The sequence below is a fragment of the Vulpes lagopus genome, chromosome 4 (assembly GCF_018345385.1).
Source record: "Vulpes lagopus strain Blue_001 chromosome 4, ASM1834538v1, whole genome shotgun sequence".
NCBI classification, from domain to species: Eukaryota; Metazoa; Chordata; class Mammalia; order Carnivora; family Canidae; genus Vulpes; species Vulpes lagopus.
In genome coordinates this window covers 74,385,754-74,408,429 of record NC_054827.1, presented here as the reverse complement: position 1 = coordinate 74,408,429, position 22,676 = coordinate 74,385,754, and the positions used below count along the sequence as shown (strand labels likewise).

Here is a 22,676-nt window from a genome sequence, read left to right as displayed (position 1 = left end):
TGTTTTATATATTCCCAGAATGCACTAAATCAGTTAACTGCACCAAACAGAAGATGGACTTCATAATCCTCCTAAATGTCTGGCAATAGAACTGTCCTAAAGAAAAATGCTCTGGAGCTTCCCCTCCCCTCGGTCTCCTATCCGTCACACCATCAACAGATTAGAGTTGTGCATAGTATAATTGATCTCTGGTGAAAAATCTCATCAGACAGGGAGACATGATAGAAAACCATTAAACAGGGAGTTTTATGTCATTGCATTAGGGGAAAACATAACTGGCTCACCTTTATATACAAGGGTTCCCTAAGATGTTCAACAAGAATGCAAGCTTTCTCCTCCCACACAGGATTGAGGTTCTTGTGTATTATTTTACTTCTAAAAACTTCTTTTCCTCCAATTTTAAACTTCACGTATGGATCACTTGTCCCTGTTAAAGAGATATAGATTGATTCATGTTAATCACACCATTCGCTGGGAAGCAAGAAAATAGCTCATTGAAACATCAGGAAGTATTTAAAGGAATCAAAGTTAAATAAACCTTATCACAGGGGAAAATAAAAATTAAATATTTTTTCCTAAATTTTTCCTTAACCTTTAAAGTGACAGTAAATAATAATTATTATACAAAGTTATATGTTTTTTATTATATATAAGATAATAATTTTATCTTCTCATCTTAGTATTATACCCCTGTCCTGGTATTTAAAAACCTCTATTGCATGCGGCATATGTAAATTTAATTCATATTATAAATGATAGAGATTAATCTAACATTTCTCTTGGTGTCATCTGGTCAACTATAAAAAAGATGATCCATGATTCTCAACTGGCTTAACTTGTTTTAGACTTACATATGCTGTAATTTTAGACTATGTGTGATGGGCCTAAGGAAAGAGGAGTCTTAAATTCAGCTTAAATTTCATCTGTGGTCGCATATTCTCAGAAGTTGCAATTTTAGAACTTGAGGAAAGGATATGGAGGTCTCAGAGGAAGGCGTGGGGGGAAGGGGACAACTGTTTACTAAGTAATCTGCAAACTGCATGTTATCCCTTCATATCTCCCAAGGTCCCTATGATGATAAAGAAACTTAGAGCTGTCAAGTAAGTTGCTCATGGATACACAGCTAGCAGGAGATGCAGTTAAAACTCTAACCAAGCTTGTTTGACTCTAACACCTGTGCTTTTTCTTCTACACCTGTGAGGGGAAGGGCTTTGACTTATTTCCATATATATCGTGCCATTTCTCATTGTGAGCGATGAATGAGGCAAATCGATCTAATGAGTCTATGCTATTATTAAGGATTCCTAGAGAAGGTGAATCAGAGACATTCCCAAGTAAATCATCCCAGTGTGACAATCTTCATTCCCAGGAAACAATTTTTTATACGAGGCCGGAATCTTATAAGATTTTGTTGGGGTGCATGAGTGGCTCAGTCAGTTAAGCATCTGCCTTTGGCTGAGGTCATGGTCCCACGGTCCTAAGATCGAGCCCCATATTGGGCTTCTGGCTCAGTGGGGAGTCTGCTTGTCCTGTAGGCCCTGCTTGTACTCTCTCTGTAAAATAATAAATAAAATCTTAAAAAAAGATTGTGTTTAATTCTTTCTATAAATTGAATAACTCCAGTTTAGACTGTAGTTCATAACTACGGTCTCTATGATTTAAAGAAGAATGTGAGTGGGGGTCTGTAAACTGTAAAGCATGATATAAATGTTAGATATTACAATCATGATGCTGATATCCTGAAGCTTGCTATCTGTATCACAACTCAACTCCACTCACTGCAGTGACACATAAATATCAATACTAAATATAAGGACTGCCTTATAGGGTTTGGTTTTTCTTATTTAATCATTTGGGGGCTTTCTTAAAACCCTCCACACTTCTGAAATAAATATAATACCTTGCTTTTTGTACATCTAGACCTGGGTATAGTAAAATAATGATCCCAATTTTTTATTGTGAAACTCCCATTTTGACCATTTGCTTCTATCATAATGGTACAAATTTTAAAAATATTTATAAATATAAATACAGACTATTATATGGTTGCCCATTATAATGCATTCTTTTGGGGAGTCAATGCAACCCAACTGTTTAAAATTGCTATTTTTAACACAGTGGTTCCCAACTATGGGCTGAGGACCCTGGGGATTTGGGAGTTTTACAGTACATACTGGGAAGTTATTAAAATCCACATACCCATTTGAAATTTCTCAGTCATGCCCTAGATCAAGTTATTGTCTTTGATTTTGAAATTCATCTATGTAACTATTACCACCTGCTAAAATAGAATAAGCTCCATAATATCAGAGCCGTTTGGATCACTTCTTTTTTTTTCAAAATCTCCAGCACTTAGTATAGAATCAGAAATATTGTTGGTCCTCAATAAACATGTGGTGAATAACTGAATGAATTAATGTCATGGTTGGTAGACTCCTGTTCCTGGTGACTTTTGCAACCTCCATTTGGATATCTACTAGATCTTCCAATGTCCAAAATGTCCAAAACTTAAGTCTTGATCCTCTCTCCCGCTACACCTGCTCCTCCCTCAGGCTTTGTCAGGTCAGTCATCATCTGACAGCTGCTCACACAAGACACCTGGAAATTGTTCTCAGTACCTCCTTCTTCTCCATGCTTTGCATCTAGGACACCACCAAGTCCAATAAATTCCAAAATACACCCTCTCTTTATCTTCTCTGCCTTCAATCTAGTTAAGTTACCGTAATTTCTTTGTTGTACCACTATAATAATAGCCTCCCAGTTGGGCTCTCCACATCTTCCGTGGCCCCTCCAGGCAGGCAGATTGACCTTTGAAAAATGCAAATTTAACCTTCCCCCTTGGCTTAAAACATCTCAACAGCTTTCAACTACATTTACAATAAAATCCAAAATCTGTAACATGGTCTATAGGACTCTCCATTTCTCAACTCCATTTTTTGGCCCCTTAGTGTGTTCCAGCTATCCTGTTACGGGAAGTTATTTCCTGCTTCCAATCGTTGCATATTCTAGCTGGCTTCTCTGCTTGAAAAGTCCCTCCCACCTATTCTCATCCACGTTTGCCTGGCTGACATCTTATTATCCTCCTGGTCTTAGTTTAAATATAATTTGCTCAGGGATGCCTTTCTCAACCTCTCAATTTAAATGAGGTCTCATTATTATTTTCTCTTGGCATTTGCTCTTTGCTTAGTAGCACTGATCATTATGCTTCTTATAGGTTAATTTGTATGTCCACTTGTTTATTGTGTAAATTTTCCCACTGGCTGTGACCTCTATTAAGGCCAAGGCCCTTCCCCAACAGGTGGCACAGTGTCTGGAGTGGAGGAGGCACTCATCTATTTATTAAATAGATGAGTAAATGAATGACTACAGAGTTTACAGTGTACAGAGTACTAGTAAATGCATCCTTTCAGATGTTAAAAGCATACATGATCAACCTGTATTGAAGATGAGAAAAAAATCTCAGATTCAGTGTAATTTGCCCCAAATCACAGGACAGGTAAGCCAGGAAGTAACAGGACAAAAGGAAACTCAGACTTTCAGACTCCAGACACAATGTTCCTTTTACTTAGCTGTTAGTAAACTCGAACATCCATATTTTCCTGCTTTTACTCTAAGATACCATCAGAGAAATCACTGTAAAGATGTTGAATAATCAGTAGATACTATAAATAATATTAATAATGACAAGTAGCCTCCTCTGGTCTATAGAACACTCACATTCATTATTTGTTTAACCTCCCTATGTCTCTGTGAGTCTACTACTGTCTCCATTTTACAGGTGAGAAAACCAGGAAGGTTAAGTGCCTTATTCCAAGTCAGATGAGAATTCCCATCTGGAGACCAGTCTGGTTAGTACTTTTTCTGGCTTATCATCACAAAACACTCATTTAAGGATGTAACAATGCTCTATTTCTTTTGTTTAAAAAGAAAAACTCTTACAAGAAAAGTGATTTCAAGAAACTTGGTCTTGTGTTTCTAAATCGTATCTTGCTCAGGAATGCCTGTCTGGGTGGTTCAGTCAGTTAAGTGTCTGACCTTTGACTCAGATCATGATCCCAGGGTCCTGGGATCGAGCCCTGCATCAGGCTCCCTGCTCAGTAGGATGTTTGTTCCTCCCTCTGCCTTTCCCTCCCAGCCCAGCGTGTGCACATGCTCTCTCGCTCTCTCTCTCTCTATCTCTTAAAAAAATAAAATCTTAAAAAAAGCATCTCATTCCATTTATTTAATTTATTTTTTAATAATAAATTTATTTTTATTGGTGTTCAATTTGCCAACATACAGAATAACACCCAGTGCTCATCCCATCAAGTGCCCACCTCAGTGCCCGCCACCCAGTCACCCCCATCCCCCGCCCTCCTCCCCTTCCACCACCCCTAGTTCATTTCCCAGAGTTAGGGGTCTTTATGTTCTGTCTCCCTTTCTGATATTTCCCACTTATTTTTTCTCCTTTCCCCTTTATTCCCTTTCACTATTATTTATATTCCCCAAATGAATGAGACCATATAATGTTTGTCCTTCTCCGATTGACTTATTTCACTCATCCATTTAGTTTAATTATTCTGTTAAAGGACAAAAACTTCTAGTAATTCAGCATAGAAGCCCATACACACAAAAGTAAATCCTCTTGAGAAGCAATCTGTTTCTTGCTCCTTCCCAGAAACATTTTCTTCACCTGATGTATAAGCGAACTGTCAAAATCCCCTCAGAATTAGACAGTTCCTAGAATCCTGCTGGGTGCCCCTGGGGGCTCAATAGTAGAACTTAAATTACAAAAGGAAATCTAGATTGCTCAAGCTAACATGTGCTGAACATTTACTATATCGGATATTACATACCACCTAACAAGCCGGAGAGATGACTTCTGGTACTATCTTGAGGTTACAGCTGAAGAATCTACAGCATGCAACAGGTGGCTAAATTTTTCAAGGTCACACAGTGAGGATGCTGGGGCTTGAATTAATTGCTACACTAGGCCACCTCCAAACACAACATTTTTCATGTATAGTGTCATATCTATGTCACTTGAGGCAGTAAATTTCCAATGGCCTGAGGATGTTAACAATCCAGCTAGGAAGAGTTAGTCTAGAGGTTAAGTTAGGGATTAGGCACAAATATCCACAAGGGTTGGTATAGGAGAGTGAAGCCATTTTTAGGGATACTGGAAATATGTTATGATGGTGAAATATTTCATAAACATGTGGCTTTGACCAGGGTGACCTGGACTGGAGAGAGTAAATATGTTAGCAAATTTCACTGTTGAAAGTACATAAAATGCATACTCATAATGAACCAGTCATCTGACTTTCTTTCTTTTTTTTTTTTTTTGACTCTACAGGGCGAGATTTGTTGCATTTCTCACTTTCTAACCATCACCTAAAGGCCTCTGATGCTACAATTAAAATTTAATATTTTTTAAGAGTCAAGTTTCTTTAAGGAATTCCTTTTTTTTATTTTTTATTTTTAAGTATTTTATTTATTCATTTATGAGAGACACAGAGAGAGAGAGAGAGAGAGAGAGTGGCAGAGACACAGGCAGAGGGAGAAGTAGGCTCCATGCAGGGAGCCTGACGTGGGACTCGATTCCAAGTCTCCAGGATCATGCCCTGGACTGAAGGCGGTGCTAAACCGCTGAGCCACTGGGGCTGCCCTCTTTAAGGAATTTCTAATTGTTTTCGAGTTCTTAATTTAGAGGACCTTTGTGACTTAGATAGAGTCCTTAATAGTTCAAGATCTTTACCTTGTGATACCAACACAGGGGACTGGAGATATTGTTTTGTTAATTTAGGTTCAGTAAAAGATTTGTATCTAACACTCTTACAAAAAATATTAAATAATAAAATTTTAAAAATGTATTGACCATACCTGTAACAGCACACACACACACACACATATATATATATAATTTTACATGAATGGAATACAATATTATTGACTCAAACACACTTTGTACTCAATAATTGGTACATTAATTAACTTCTGAAAAGCCTGGATTTTCATATCAGTTGATTTAAACATACATTACCATAAATAACAGAATATGATCCAATTGGATAAATATATCAACACTAATTTACCTAGAATTATGACTTAATTAAACAGGTCACTTACATTTTACAAGCACAATTAAGGCTGTAATGAGTACCCTTGAGTCTACACCCATCTTTGAAGACTTCCTATTACACCTTCCTGGTAAATTTCTGAAAATAAAATTGTTAGTCAAAAAGTGCTATTTCCATCTGATACATATTTTCCACTCTCTCCTAGAAAGATGATAACACACTCCAGTCTATTTTGACTTCATTTGATCAGTTTTAATTGTTTCAACATCTCAGAAAAGGAGATTATTTTTCCAAGGCTACCCATTTACACAGTCAATGGGTACGATCTTTAATCCAATTTCACTGAATTTTCCAAGTTTGTTCTCATATCTAACACTCTTATCTTCTATGTCTCAAAGTGTTTTTCTAACTTTATTTTAGCAAGTAATGACTTATTGTTCAATGATATGTATTACATGCTTTTTAAAATGGAATTCTGTGGGGGATCCCTGGGTGGTGCAGCGGTTTGGTGCCTGCCTTTGGCCCAGGGCACGATCCTGGAGACCCGGGATCGAATCCCACGTAGGGCTCCCGGTGCATGGAGCCTGTTTCTCCCTCTGCCTGTGTCTCTGCCTCTCTCTCTCTCTCTCTCTCTCTCTCTCTCTGTGACTATCATAAATAAATTAAAAAAAAAACTAAAATGGAATTCTGTGGCTGAGAATAGTATGGTACTGGCAAAAAACAGATACATAGATCAATGGAACAGAATAGAGAACCAAGAAATGGACCCTCAACTCTATGGTCAACTAATCTTTGAAAAAGAAGGAAAGAATATCCACTGGAAAAAAGACATTCTCTTCAACAAATGGTGTTGGGAAAATTGGACAGCCACATGAAGATAAATGAAATTGGACCACTTTCTTACACCGTACACAAAAATAAACTCAAAATGGATGAAAGACCTAAATGTGATACAGGAATCCATCAAATCCTAGAGAAGAACACAGATAGCAATTTCTGTGACCTCAGCCACAGCAATTTCTTGTTAGACACATCTCCAAAGGCAAGAGAAACAAAAGCAAAAATGAACTACTAGGACTTCATCAAGCTAAAAAGCTTTTGAACAGCAAAGGGAACAATCAACCAAACTAAAAGGCAACCTATGGAATGGGAGCAGATATTTGCAAATGTCTTATTAGAAAAAGGACTAGTATCCCAAGTCTATAAAGAACCTATCAAACACAACACCAAAAACCCAAAAAAATCTAGTCAAGAAATGGGCAGAAGACATGAACAGACATATCTCCAAAGAAGACATACAAATGGCTAACAGGCACAGGAAAAAATGTTCAACATTACTCCACATCAGGGAAATACAAATCAAAACCACAATGAGACTCCATGCAAGATCAAGTCCCACATCCGGCTCCCTGCATGGAGCCTGCTTCTCCCTCTGCCTGTGTCTCTGCCTCTCTCTCTCTGTGTCATGAATAAATAAATAAAATCTTAAAAATCTAAAAAAAAAAAAAAAAACCTCACACCTGCCAGAATGGCTAAAATGAACAACTCAGGAAGCAACGGATGTTGGTGAGGTTGTGGGCAAAAGGGAACCCTCTTACACTGGGTGAGGTGAATGTAAACCAGTGAAGCCATTCTGGAAAATGGTAGGTTCCTCAAAAAGTTAAAAATAGAGCTACCTGTGACCCAGCAATTGCACTAGTATTTAATCAAAGACCACAAATATAGTGATTCAAAGGGGCACATGCACCCCAATGTTTATAGCAGTGATGTCCACAGTAGCCAAATTATGGAAAGAGCCTAGATGTCCATCCACAGGTGAATGGGTGAAGTGGATGTAGTACACACACACACACACACACACCCCAGAATATTTCTCAACTATCAAAAAAGGATGAAACTTGACATTTGCAATGATGTGAATGGAGCTCATGAAGAGAAACAAGTCAAAAAAAATACAAATACTATATGATTACATTCATTTGTGGAGTTTAAGAAACGAAACAGATGAACATGGGGGAAGGGAAGGAAAAATAAAATAAGATGAAAATAGGGAAGCAAATCATAAGAGATGCTGAACTCTAGGAACAAACTGAGGGTTGCTGGAGGGGAGATGGGTGGGAGGAAGGGGTAACTGGATGATGGGCATTAAAGAGGGCATTGGATATAATGAGCACTGGATGTTATATGCAACTGAGGAGTCACTGAATTTTACCCCTTAAACTAATAGTACACTGTATGTTAAATAAGTTGAGTTTAAATAAAGAATTTTTTTAAAGAGGAATCCTGTGACCAAGCATATATAGAAAAAGCTGGTTTAGAACAAAATTAGATTCATTCTCTATCACCTTTAAATAAGCGAATGTGCACTATGACTCTCCAAGAAGGGGTATGACATGCAGCATTTTCCAGGCTTCTTTGAGCATGGGGCTTATTTTTCTTGAGTGCGTTTTTCTATCCTTTTCTTTTTTCCTAAAGAGAGAGAGAGTGCCTGCATGTGTGCACATGCCCATGAGGGAACCTGGCAGAGAAGGGCAGAGGGAAAGAGAATTTTCAAGTAGACCCGTGGACCCCAAGGTGGGCTAGATCTCAGGATCCAGAGACCATGACCTGAGCCGCAATCAAGAGTGAGATGCTTAACTGACTGAGCCACCGAGGCACCCCTCTTGAGTGCATTTTTTAAAAAGATTTTATTTATTTATTTATGACACACACACACACACACAGGGGCAGAGACACAGGCAGAGGGAAAAGCAGGCTCCATGCAGGGAGCCCAACGTGGGACTCGATCCCGGGTCTCCAGGATCACACCCTGGGCAGAAGGCAGAGCTAAACCACTGAGCCACCCAGGCTGCCCCGAGTGCATCTTTCAGACTCAGCCTCCCTCATCTCTCTTTGGGAAATGCTACCTTATTATATTTCATAGATAAGGGATTTTCTCACATGTCTTGGAATTTCTTTTATTGTAATATTTTCAGTGAACTAAAATAATTTTATTATAGTAATACCCCCAAGACCCTAACATGTGGTTAATATTTATAAATACATATATATCTATACATATATATATAAACTTAGTTTATTGGTTCAAAAAAAACCCCACCTCAATTCGTTTAGTGTTGCTTTGCTGCAATATTACATTCAGCCACAAGATGGCACTAACACTTATCAAATTGTTCTGAGGCCTGTGGTTGACTCAAAATTAAGGCCTTTCTACTGCGCACTTTGTGGTTTTCAAGCATTTTCCAGCAACTTGTGCTTTGCTATTATTAGCTGAGCCATGACTCTCATTAAAACACTTTCTATGGAGCTAATGAAAGGAAAACAGGGCAAATAAGTATGGGAGAAGAAACTAGGATGTGTTAGCCCTAAAATAAAACTCAGGTTTTAGTGTTACTAAAGTCATATTCAAAAGCAACCTTCCTGACACATGCCTTTTATTAGACAGCATTAACTTCAGAAATTATTTTTTAACATTAATCCTTTTATTTTATAATTGTAAATTCAATGCTTTAAAAATTCTAGAGTATTCCAGACCTAGGGATTATTATTTCCGAACCTTAGGATCAAACGGATTCAAAAGGAAGAATTAGATATTATGTAAAAATGTTTTCTCACATGATAAAGGAATACTTTTCCCCAGTGCTATTTTCTTTCTTTCTTTCTTTCTTTCTTTCTTTCTTTCTTTCTTTCTTTCTTTCTCCCTCCCTCCCTCCCTCCCTCTCTCTCTCTCTATTTCTTTCTTTCTTTCTTTCTTTCTTTCTTTCTTTCTTTCTTTCTTTCTTTCTTTCTTTCTTTCTTTCTTTCTTTCTTTCTTTCTTTCTTTCTTTCTTTCTTTCTTTCTTTCTTTCTTTCTTTCTTTCTTTCTCTTTCTGTATGGAGTCAGGTACCTGATGAACGCTTCACCATTTTCTGTGATTGTTTAGCCTTTTAATGTAATTTAAGTCTAACAGAAAATTTTGAAGGGGTCTACTTTTATGCCAAATAAACACAACATATGCAAGATGGCAGCCTCTCTTCCCTTAAAATAGTATTAAAGATATTTCAATGGAAATACTGATTTTCCTCCTCAGAATAAATGAGCCTCCTGGTTAATGAGTTTAAATCAATTTTACCCCAAACCTACTACCTAAAGAAACAGAAAGAGCTGCTCCTGCTCTGGAGACCTATAGTCATTCAATAATGCTAACCCCTAATCATAACTGATGCCAAATGGAAACTCAGTCTCTTACTGGAAGTAGGGAAAGAGAAGGAGGAGGGGGAAAAAGAGAAAGACCAGTGAAAGAAGACAATAGAGCAAGGTAAATATAAATATTGAGTGTGGGTCGTTAAAAGCAATTCAAATTTCAGCTGGACTTTCCTGAAGGTACTGGTTTTTCCACAAATACTTAAAGTTAGCTATCTGCTGCCAAATACAACAAAGAAAGTATGTTTGTATAATAATGTCCTTCACACTTGAAAGACACCTGTAAAAGCAATGTTCAAAGCATAATCAGAGCAATAGGTTATGGCTTTATATATATTTATTTTTTACTAATGATTTAAAAATCTTCAAAATAGAGATGTTATTTATATATTAAACTTATTTCCAGGGCACCTGGCTGGCTCAGTGGTTGAGCATCTGCCTTTGGCTCAGGTCATGATCCCAAGTTCCTGGGATGGAGTCCCACAGTGGGGCTCCCCCCAGGGAGCCTGCTTCTCCCTCTGCCACGTCTCTGCCTATCTCTCTGTGAGGTCCCAGATCACTGTGTGGAGGGGAGCCATCTGCCAACCAGAAGCACGTGCCCTGGACTATTTGGGCAAGGAATAAGCTTCTATTACATTTGAGCCACTAAATATTTGAAGGGCATGTTTATAACAGCAGTTCAGCCTATCTTAACCAATACAGATTCCTGCATCTCGTGAATTCCAATGATTACAATTCCACTTAACAACCACAGTGTAGCCTGTCCCACTAATGCTCCTAAGCCCTCCAATTCTAATTCCTAAAATATCTCTTGAAATCATTTCTGCCAGCTATTCCCTATCTAGATTATTCCAAGACCATTCTGCGTCTCCCTGCTTCCCTTCAAACCTCTTTCCCAAATGCTGCCCCCAGAGTTCTCTCTGTCATACACACATCAGACCACTTGATTCATCTGAGACTACATTGTGCATAAACTGGGTATATTTTTATTATTTTATATTCTTACTGTGGGGCCTTCTGATCCTAATTTGGCTTTCATTTCTTTCATTTTTGTTTTAGTAATGGAGTACAGGTGATCACCTCATTAGAAAATTTCTTATCCTCCAATCAATAGGTGTGGCCACATGGTCAGCCCTTGTTGGTAAATGTGAGCAGAAGTGACATACACAGCTTCTAGATCTTCTGGTAAAAAGTGGAGCAGCTGGGGATCCCTGGGTGGCTCAGCGGTTTGGCGTCTGCCTTTGGCCCAGGGCACGATCCTGGAGTCCCAGGATCGAGTCCCGCGTCGGGCTCCTTGCATGGAGATTGCTTCTCCCTCTGTCTGTGTCTCTGCCTCTCTTTCTCTCTGTGTCTCTCATGAATAAATAAATTAAAAATCTTAAAAAAAAAAAAAGTGGAGCAGTTGCTTTGAATCAGAGGAGGAAGCACGAGGTGACGCAGGCATAGCGTCTTCATCAGCCTGTCATCTCTCCTTTTTGGGCACAGTGTAAGACAACACATCTTTTTGAAGCCACTGTACCTACAGTTCTCTTTTTACCAGAAGCTTGGTTTGCACTCTAAGACAACCTTCCAAATAGATTTTGCCTCTAGACTATGTTTCTTATTAGAATGATGTATTTGACTTTACACAGCTCATCGATCTTGTTTGAGTTCCATTCAATCCATTTCATATGATCAGGTGATATGAACTAGCATTTCCCAGAGCTGGGGCATTCCTGAGCATTGGGACTTCTCACTTACAAACTAGAAGATAAAATCCAGTCAAGAAAAGAAAAATGGTAGAAGTGGGAAGGAACTAACTTTCCTGAATACCTACTACGTCCCTGGGGCTTTTCACAGATTATTTCATTTAGTTATAACTATGTAACTATATAACATGTAGTTTTAACTATATAATATTTCATTTAGTTAGAACTATAGCGCTGTGAGGTGAGTTAAACCAGCACATAGGAGGCATCCAAAAGATGTTTGCTGAATAAATTAATGAATGATACTCTTAGTATTTGATAGATGAGTAAGCTGGTCCAGAGACATTAGGCTGCTTGACCTGGTTATGGGATCTATTTGATTCTAGATTCCAAATGCACTCCACTACTGCATGATACCTACCTACTGTAAGCTTTTCCAATCAACTGACATGTCCCACCAATTGCAAGCTCAGCCCTCCCATATGGACCCCCATCAGAGACCGGATTCTATACTAGGAAGCCATAGATCTCATGGAACTTGGCAATCTTTAATTCTGAACCATAATCATGGCAGAGTAGTGTTAGACAAGCATGGGTGAATAGGACTGGGGAGCTGATTCACTTAGTGTCCTTTGCCTCTGTCTGGCAGAAAATCTCATGAGGACCAGGATTCTTCTGCATCCCAGAACCTACTGTGTGAAGCATGTGCTCATTTGATCAATAAATATTTGTTGATTTGCATGAATAACATACATTACCATTAACATACTGGCTTTGCTAAGCTGGAAAAACTAATTTGGATGCCTACAAGTGGGGTTGCAAAGAAGGAAATTGTTCAATGGTGATCCACAGAAAAATATAATTTAAAAGTATAAAATTATTTAATGTATTTTGAAGGAGATGAAAATTTATTTTTACTCCATGCACAACAGAGGTGGTTTGGTGCCATGTAGGGTGATGGTGAACAGTTTGATCTCTAAGATAGAAAGCCTGGGTTCTAATGTCAGCTCTAGCACTTCCTAGCTGTGTGAATTGCAAAAAGTCACTTGGATGAAAATGAAGGTGGTATAGAACCTCATGAAGGTCATTGTGAGAGTTTAATTACTTAATTCATGTAAAGTACTTAGCACAGGTACTGGCACAAACTAAATATCCAATAACAATTAGCAATTAATCTTATTCAACATGGAGACAAAGTAATATAATTACATCGCAATTTGAAAACTTGAATATAACAAAATTGAAATAAAGAATTACAAACATATCAAAATGGGTATCAAATCTCTGATTTTCCATGTTGAATAATTCCTTTCAGTTGACATAACAGTTACAATTTAGCTACTTTCCTCAATCATTTAAGAATATATAAACACACAGCAGAAAAGTAATGAATATTTTCCAGGGATTTCTTTTTCCGAGTTAAGTTAGAGATAGCAACTCTATTGGATTCATTAAAAATAAAAAATAGCCTAGAAATAATTATAAACATTGCATGAATAAACATAAGTATAAGGAAGTATCATAAAATATGACATTAAAATAATTGGAGCTGGAACACCTGGGTGGCTCAGCGGTTGAGCGTCTGTCTTAGGCTCCGGGCATGATTCCAGAGTCTCAGGATCGAGTCCCACATCAAGTTCCCTGCATGCAGCCTGTTCTCCCTCTGCCTATGTCTCTGCCTCTCTCTGTGTCTCTCATGAATAAATAAATAAAATCTTTAAAATTAAAATAAAATAACTGGATCCCATAGTACATATCCACTAAAAAGAGTTATTACAACCCTAAGAATAAAACAAAATCTTCTTCATCAATCAAAACTATAAGTAATAACAATGAAAATAGTTTTATGACTCTTGTTGATTGATTACCATCATTAACTGAACCAATTTCAAGACGACTATATTGCAATATGATTAAAATGCATCACAGATGCATAGTCATGGAGTTATATGTTCCTTGGCATATTCACAAATTCAATTTGAGAAAAAAGAAAAGTCAGTGGTCTCCTATTTGTCTCCCTGCTTCTCACTGATTTCAGAATACAGTTAAAACTCCTTGGCAGGTCACACAAATGTTCCTCTGCAAATTTCTCCTGTTTTGCCTGATCTCTAGTCTGCAGAACAACTTGCAGCACCTCAAATTCAAAGCTTCTTTCCCATGCTCATGCCCCTCCTCATCCCTTTCCCTTTGCTTTGAACTTGACAGTCTCCACCATCCTCAGTCCTCTTCTGGTACCAAATGTGAGTCTCCTTCCTGTGCAGAAATCTTGCCTGCCATCCTACAGACACTATTTGGCTCTTCTTTTATGCTCCCCAATATCCTCTGCCACAGCACTTGTCACAGTGAGGACTTGTTTACTTTTATCACTGGTGTCTGGCACAACTCCTGGGTTATTATATGCGATCAAGAAATGTTGGTTGACTGACAACACTCATGTTTACCTCAATAAAGGAACGTCTGTCCCATGTCAAAATAACACAAAAACTAGTAAGGGAACCAGTATGTAAGTTGTATAACCTGTATTTCCAGCTCTCCCCCTCCCTCCTTGTTCACTAGGATCCTAAAAATCTCACTCGGATTTTATTCTCAAGTAATAAATCAGAACTATGAGAAGTTTAATATCAAAATAGCATCGTACACCTCTTCTACAAGAGCAAGCATTTTGCCATTGCCACTTTTCCCAAACGATGGCAATTGACATTCACTCCAATTCCTAAAAATGGTCAGGCTGTCCTAGTTTTTACACAAGGCTTTTAGACAATATTGTTTTAGCAGCAATCTGCTTAGAGAGTTTATTGATTTGATAGATTGACTGATTTGGATTTATTCAGAAAAATCAACTAGAAATCATACCAGAATAAAGGTGAACGAATATTCTTGTGACACGTCTTCTGTTATTATGTCAAAAGTCCAAAAAATAGATATACTAACCATACAGTAAACAGTGCCACATTTTCATGTGAAATGCTTAGAAGAAAGCTTATTTTTCTGTATACAGAGAAATTATGGCTGACATTGCTACCTTTCACTGACATCTGTGTTTTCCTCTTCTTTACAGGTATGCAGCTAAACTACATTTTCTACTTTTTTTATTTAGGTGGGGCCATGTGACTAAGGACTTGGCTCTAGACAAGGAAATATGAACTGAAGTTGTAGCCTAGCCTATGACATCTTCCCATATGCAATCTTCTCTCTTTTTTCCCAGCACTGAGAGAACAGGACCACAGGAGAGATGGGGGCAGGACCACAGGATAGAAGGAGTCTGGAGTTCCTGAATGAAACAGAAGCACTAACACCAGCTATAATGGACTTTGAAGTGATAAATACATTTTTATTTTGTTAAACCACTGATATTTGGGTGTTCATCTTTTACAGGTCCTAATACTACTTACCTTAACTACTATAAAAATTGATTCCAAGAGTGGATGCTGCCATTTAAAAACAATTCCTAAGATATGTGACATTAACTTAGTGGTTAGGGAGTGGGCCACAAGGTAACACTGAAGAGCTGGAGAGTCTTGTTAGACCACTGTCAACATTTGTTAAAACTGCTCCTGTGATAACCTGCTAGGCAAACTACCTGCTATCAAACCTAAGCTTGAGGAGACATCCTTAGAAAGAGCCAGAATGAAGGTGTCTATTTCCTATAATTGATTGCCTTTAGTAAGTAATCATAAGAGATGAATTCAGATGAAAATAGGCTGATTTCTAAGTAGAAGTGAAAGGAAGTATAGAGAATAATTGAAAAAGCTGTTTTTAGGCCCCTAAATAATAGAAAATAATATTGAAAAAAACAAAAAACCTTTTGAACAACAAAAGCTCATTAAGACAGCCTAAAGGCAAATGTCAGATTGGTCTCCCCATGTAAGCACCACAGCTGTTAAAGTCATTATGCTAAAAGGGAGAAGCAAAAATAAATCATGCTCGAGGAGTCTAAGAATGAGCACTGGGTATGGTTGTTGGCACCTGGAAGACTCCTAGGTTTCTTTCTTTCTTTCTTTTTTTAAGATTTTATTTATTTATTCATGAGAGACACAGAGAGAGAGAAGCAGAGACACAGGCAGAGGAAAAAGCGGGCCCCATGCAGGGAGCTGATGTGGGACTCAATCCTGGGACCCCAGGATCAGGTCCTGGGCCAAAGGCAGCGCTAAACCACTGAGCCACCCGGGCTGCCCAACTCCTAGGTTTCTGAGAGAAAGAATGCAGCTGGTTGAGATATATGATCTCGTCCCAGCAGGAAGCAGGATATCAATCTACCTCATCCCCATTTCAGATATGGCTATAAAGAACTTCTCAGATTCTGGAGACAGTTGTTACAGAGAAAAATAAATAATAGGATTCTCCCCAGCTAGTAGAATTTGACTCAGGGAATTTCTCTACCCTCCAGCTAAGGGGCCTTTGTAAAGTCTATCGATGGAGATTTCAGAATTGCTATGGACAAGGAACTGCAATGTGTTCCTCACTGTCTTCATTTTGGTTGTTATCTGTTGGATGTGTATGGTGAAGTGGTAGGCAGATTTATACCTCAAAGGGATACAAGGAACCACATTTGGACCCAATAAAGGATTTCCTTTCATTTGGAGATCCTGGACTTGGAGCTGGATACGGTGACCATATGAGACTCTGGGCTGTCTCTCTTGAGGAAGGGTGAATGTCTTCTATGTGCAGAAGGAAGAGTGACCCAGATATCTAGTGACCAGAAAGGTGGAATGCAGCCAGGACTGCTACTGCTTGGCTATATACCTATTCTTCTTCTGGAGCATAGCTGGCTTATACCTCCCAGCCTCCTGTAAAATTGGGAATGGACAAGTATCTGCATTTTGGTCAATTGAATATAAGCCCAGAAGATGATGTGTCACTTCCAACTCTGGCATATGTAAAAACCTCTCATGTGTAACCCTTATTCTATTTTTTCATCCATAGGCTGAAAAGACTCGAGGATCAAAAGGTGTAATAGGGAGAAAGTTAGTACACCTGACTCAATATTACTTCTATTCCCCTTGATGCTGTGACCTATAACTTAGGAATTTCTGCTCAGCCCTGCATGTAGGCATGTTAACCACCGAGGGAATTTTGCTGATAGCTGAGATTTGCAAAAACCATTCTTTACCCAAAGCCTATCTCACCTATGGAGATAAGGAAGCAGCCAGAATAGTCATTATCTCAATTCCTTTAAGACTGAGGAATGATCATGACTCAGGAGGGATTGAAACTTTGTCCCACAGGTTAATGACATTGAAACTAGCAGAAAAGATGAAGCTTGTATTTCAGAGAACTGTTTCTCCCTAGTCTGCTACTGTGTCTTTTCAGATCCCATTAGCAAACCCACTAGCCATCTCTGCAGAAGCCTGGACTTAAGGTCAACTTGAGTTAATATGATTCCAGCCTGTGAACAAGACAACCCTGGATTCCTTACCTGAGATAATGAGCCTAAGACTCCATCCAGTTTATTGCAGCTCTTGGAGCATGCCCATAGTCCCTTCCCTTGTCCTAAGATATCTGCCTGACATCAAGAGCTGAATTTTTACTCATTCTGATGTTAAATCTCTACCCTAAAGTGACCGTGGAATATATATTTCCTATACGTTTGCTCAATGAGCATGCTCTATCTGTCCTCATGAAAAGTCATAAGTTTCTCCGTCCGATTTGTCACTATGTATGTAATCTCAACCCCTATGATTATAAAAATATTGTTCCCTCCCACCTCAGGGAGGTAGATTTGAGTCTTGTCCTCCTGTCTCTTCCTTTGGCTACCTCTAGAATAAACCGTTTCCTTGCTATGTACCTGGAGTCTCAGTTATTGGCTTTGCTATGTATCAGGCAGATGAACTTGGGTTTGGTTACAAGGGAATTAGTGATACAAATGCGAAAAGAAGTTAAGTCCTTTAATGACTGCATGGAGCAGGGTTGGGAGTTCACTCTCCAATGCTGACCCCTATTAGACTATGATGAGAGCAAGATATAAGTTTCTATTACGTTACATCCCTGCCATTCAGCAGTGTTTTCCCTTCAAAACTGAGTGATGATCATAGTCTTACAGAAACACAGTCTTAGAATTGGAAGGGAACATTGTTCAGTCTGTGCCTGAATGCGAGGATCCCAGCTACAAAACTGACAGGTGACAGATGGTCATGGAATATAGAGGTGGTTAGAATACTTTCAGCTCAGTGCTTCAAAATTAAATTCAGTATTTGCTGAACACAAATACTGCATGATAGAGTATTTCATTTTGGTCAAAATATAAAATATTATAAGATGTATGTTACAGAGCTAACCTGCTTCCTCTGAATCTTTAGAGCTATAAGAAAATAGCCAGTCCCTGTTTCAGAGATACCTCTTCTAAGCATATGTGGTCCCTAATATTGTTTGTCATTGGCACAATTATATCTCTAAGATAATTAAAGACACAATAAGGTAATCTTCTCAATTACTTTACAATGAGACAATTTTTAAAGGATAAGCTTCCACAAATAATAAAAAGGAAAGACTTTTTTTCTTTTCAAAGTACAAGTTTAAGAGGAATGGTTATAATTACCACAATATCCTTGGATTATCAATTAAAGGCTTTTCTTCAATTATCGTATCACTTGATATGGTCAATGATTATATAAGTTTTATAAGCAAGTAAAAAAGATAAGCAAAGCAAAATGTTAACACCTACAACATAACTAAAATACTTGAGGAACAATGAAAAAAACCTTCGCCCCTTTTGCTAAAAACAGTAAGTGTTCAGTGTGGCAAGCTACCTCAAAACTTGCAATTATCCTGCTAAAGCATGTGGTCACCAACAGAAGCAAAGATGGCAGATACAGGACAGTAGTAGGTGTTGTGAATCCTTGCTCCTGGGCAGGCCGGGTGGCTCAGTGGTTTAGTGCCGCCTTCAGCCCAGGGCCTGATCCTGGAGACCCAGGATTGAGTCCCATGTCGGGCTCCCTGCATGAAGCCTGCTTCCTCTGCCTGTGTCTCTGTGTCTCTGCCTCTCTCTGTATCTCTGTGTCTCTCATGAATAAATAAATAAAATCTTAAAAAAAAAAATCCTTGTTCCTCTCTTCAACACTATCTTCCCTTCAACTCTCTGTCAGGATGTGGAAAAGCCCATGGCCTCCATTGGCAAGTTTCACAAAAACTATAGAACCAACCTAAGCACTACATTACCCCATGAACCACTCTTCTTTACGTTCAGTCTTTCTGCCAAACTTGCCATTTTTTCCATTAATATTCTGTTACTTTTTAAAGGAAGGCAGGGTGCTTTCTTAATAAAAGATTTGTGCTAGTTTGCAGAATGAATGAATTCTCTAGCTGGTATGCTTTGCCTTTTCTGAAATACATTCATGCATTCAACAATATTTCCTGGGTGTCTATTGTGTGCTAGACATTGGGGATTCAGCAGAGCATAAAACCAAGTCCCTACTCCCAAGGAGCTTTCATTCTAGTGGAGGTAAACTAATAAGGTGGTGGTTAATATGTCATGTGGTGATAGGGCCTGAAAACAATATAAAGCCATGGGTAAAGGGATGGTGATCAGAGGGGTCTACCATTTTAGATAGGGTGCAGACAGAAAACCTGTCCCATAGAGAAATATCTGAAAAGGGGCCCGAAGCAATGAGGAAGCATTTCGGGCAAAGGAAGCAGCAGGTGCAGAGAGGTTCTGAAGAATTCTAGTGTCGATGGAGTGAGTGACCTACAAAGTGAGTGGGAGGAGATAAAATCAGAGCTTGTTGAAACAAAAGATTGTGTAGGACCCTACAGACCCTTGGTAAGGACTTGGGGTTTCTCTTTAGGTGAGTTAAAATAGAAGAGCAATAAATAGAATAATTGAATAATGAATAAATGACTATTTAATGAATAGACTAAAATCGTTTAAGATTGCTTGTCTGATGTCAAAAGATCAGTCTTCGATTAGAGAATACACCAACACCTGAAAAATAGGATGTACTCAAAGGGCCACTTATAAAAGGGCAAGTACATTGTCTTCTTAAATTACTCAAAGTAATTTTTAAATTTAAAACTAGCTGGTCTGAAATATTTTGACAAAGACAACCTAAAGGTTACTAATGCATGGACAAAAAATGTGAATTTTTATACTTTTCAACTTTATGTCTACACTATGTTCTTCAAATTTTAGATTTCTAAACTATATATAATATAACTGAATATAAAGTATATTCAGAACCTTTTATGACTCCTGTTGATGTCAATATTATCTTGATATTAGTATAATAAAAAAATAGATTTGACAACCAACATCCATCACTAGACTATCATATTTAAGACCGTGAGAATTCATTCAATATTAATGGTCTGCTCAGCACATAATGAGAGAATCATTACTGGAAGCAGGTGATAAATCTCCTCCCTGCTGGAGTAGGTAAAATTCTGAAATATACCCCCAAGATTTCTCATTTCAATCCCTGGACTGTGAAGTTGATGAGATGTCATATCTGTGATTATGCTGCTTATAAGACAAAAGGGATTTGCAGATGTAATTAAGGTTACTAATCAGTTGACTTTAAGTTCATCAAAAGGGAGGTTTCAGGGTGGGCCTAATCTAATCTAATTTCCTTTAAAAGCATAAGATTTTCTCTACTTGGTAGCAGAAAATCACATTCAAAGCATGAGGTGTATTTGACATGCTATTGCTGGATTGAAGATAGAGGGGGCCACAAGAAAACATCCTGAAACTAGCCTTCTAGGAGGTGAAAGAAACCCCTTGCTGAAAGACAGCAAGAAAGCAGGGGCTTTGGTCCTATATCCACAAAGAAATGAATCCTGCCAATACCAAGAATAAACTTGGAAGTGGACCCTGAGCTCCAGATAAGAGTTCAGCCTAGCTGACACCTTGATTTTGACCTTGTGACTCTGAGCAGAGAACTCAGCCTTCCCAAGACCAGATTGCTGACCTACAGAACCTGTATTTTTTTTCATGAGAGACATAGAGAGAGGCAGAGACACAGGCAGAGGGAGAAGCAGGCTCCCTGTGGGGAGCCCGATGGGGGGCTCGATCCCAGGACCCTGGGATCATGCCCTGAGCCAAAGCAGACCACTGGGTGAACCACTGAACCACCGAGGCTCCCCCTGTAAACTATTAAATGGGTATTACTTGGGGGAATCCCTGGGTGGCTCAGTGGTTTATCGCCTGCCTTTGGCCCAGGGTATGATCCTGGAGACCCGGGATTGAGTCCCACATCGGGCTCCCTGCATGGAACCTGCTTCTCCCTTTGCCTGTGTCTCTACCTCTCTCTCTCTGTGTCTCTTGTGAATAAATAAATAAAATCTTTAAATAATAATAATAAATAAGTGGGTATTATTTTAAGCTGCTAAAATTTTGGACGTTAGTTAAAAAATAATGGAAAACTAATGAGTCTACCTTGAAAAATATATTAATGGTAGAGCCAGAGAAATTTATTAAAAGGCCAGAAGGAAACTTATTTGAACATAATAAAAATTCCTTTTTTAAAAGATTTCTTTATATATATAAGATTTTATTTATTTATTTATTCATGAGAGAGAGAGAGAGAGAGAGAGAGAGGCAGAGACACAGGCAGAGAGAAGCAGGCTCCATGCAGGGAGCCCGAAGCAGGACTCGATCCCAGGTCTCCAGGATCAGGCCCTGGGCTGAAGGTGGCACCAAACCACAGAGCCACCAGGGCTGCCCAAGATTTCTTTATATTAAAAAGAGTATCAGTGCATTCGCTCCTAGGCTGTCTAAGATGCCATAACAAAGCAATCAGAAAAATATAGTGGATTAAATTAGAGAGAAATTCACTCTCCTCTTGCACAACCATACAGCAAGAAGTAACTCTAAGCCAGTATAACAATTTTGCCATTCTCAATGTGTGGTTTCTGACCTTTGGTCCAAGACAGCTATTCTTTTTTTTCCCCCCAGTTTTACTGAGATATAATTGTATAAGGGTTTTTGTTTTTAGTTTTTTATTTTTTTTTTTTTAAGATTGATTACTTGATTTGAGAGAGAGAGAGAGAGAGCGCACACAGAGGGAGAGGGAGAAGGAGACGCTGGCTCTCCACTAAGCAGGGAGCCTAACGTGGGGCTAGATCCCAGGACCCTGGGATCACAACCTGAGCTGAAGGCAGATGCTTAATGGACTGAGCCACCCAGGCGCCCCAATTGTGTAAGTTTCAAGATGTATAACATGGTGTACAATATTTCTCTGTTTTCCATGTTTTGTATCAAAACATGGTTTGACTTATGGGCACCTTGGCTAAACTTCAGTCCTTTGATCATGATCTGCTTTACTAAGAATATAATACAGAGTTTTTGTTTCTTCTTCCCTAAGGAACTAGTAGTTCACACCTCAAAGCACTGTGCTTAGGCCCATTTGTGATTGTTATTTTTATTTAAAAAGCTAACACATGTTGTATGCTTTCTATGTTCCAGGCATTGTCCTTGTCACTTTACATGTCTCCAACTCACCAAATCCTCAAAATAATTTTATACTATATTTTTTTATTATTTTATACTATATATTCTCTAATTGATAGTTGTACTTATCATCAGCACCACCATCATCATTACCAACACAGGACTTGCTGGCCTGCCACGTTGCGGAGCTCAGTGGATTCCTAGAATTGGCAATGTCTAGGTGTTGCTCTGGTTAGCTGCTCAGTAAATGCTCATGGATGTGAATTCGTAACTCCTGCGCACTTTGTGCTTTTCTGTGCTACTTTTCATACCTCTGGTATTCTAAAGAGTTCTTCTGACTTTTGTTGAAGATCAATTAGGCAAAA

At 38.6% G+C, this 22,676-nt stretch overlaps 1 protein-coding gene across 9 annotated transcripts in view; it reads right to left on the bottom strand.

Annotated features, from left to right (window-relative positions):
• Positions 1-22,676, bottom strand: part of MCTP1 (multiple C2 and transmembrane domain containing 1) — a 349,470-nt gene that overhangs the window by 245,483 nt on the left and 81,311 nt on the right. For all 9 annotated transcript variants that reach the window (XM_041753629.1, XM_041753630.1, XM_041753633.1 and 6 more), the window contains exon 3: positions 285-427. In XM_041753629.1, the coding sequence (XP_041609563.1) occupies positions 285-427 (143 nt within the window). The remainder of the gene's footprint in view (positions 1-284; positions 428-22,676) is intronic.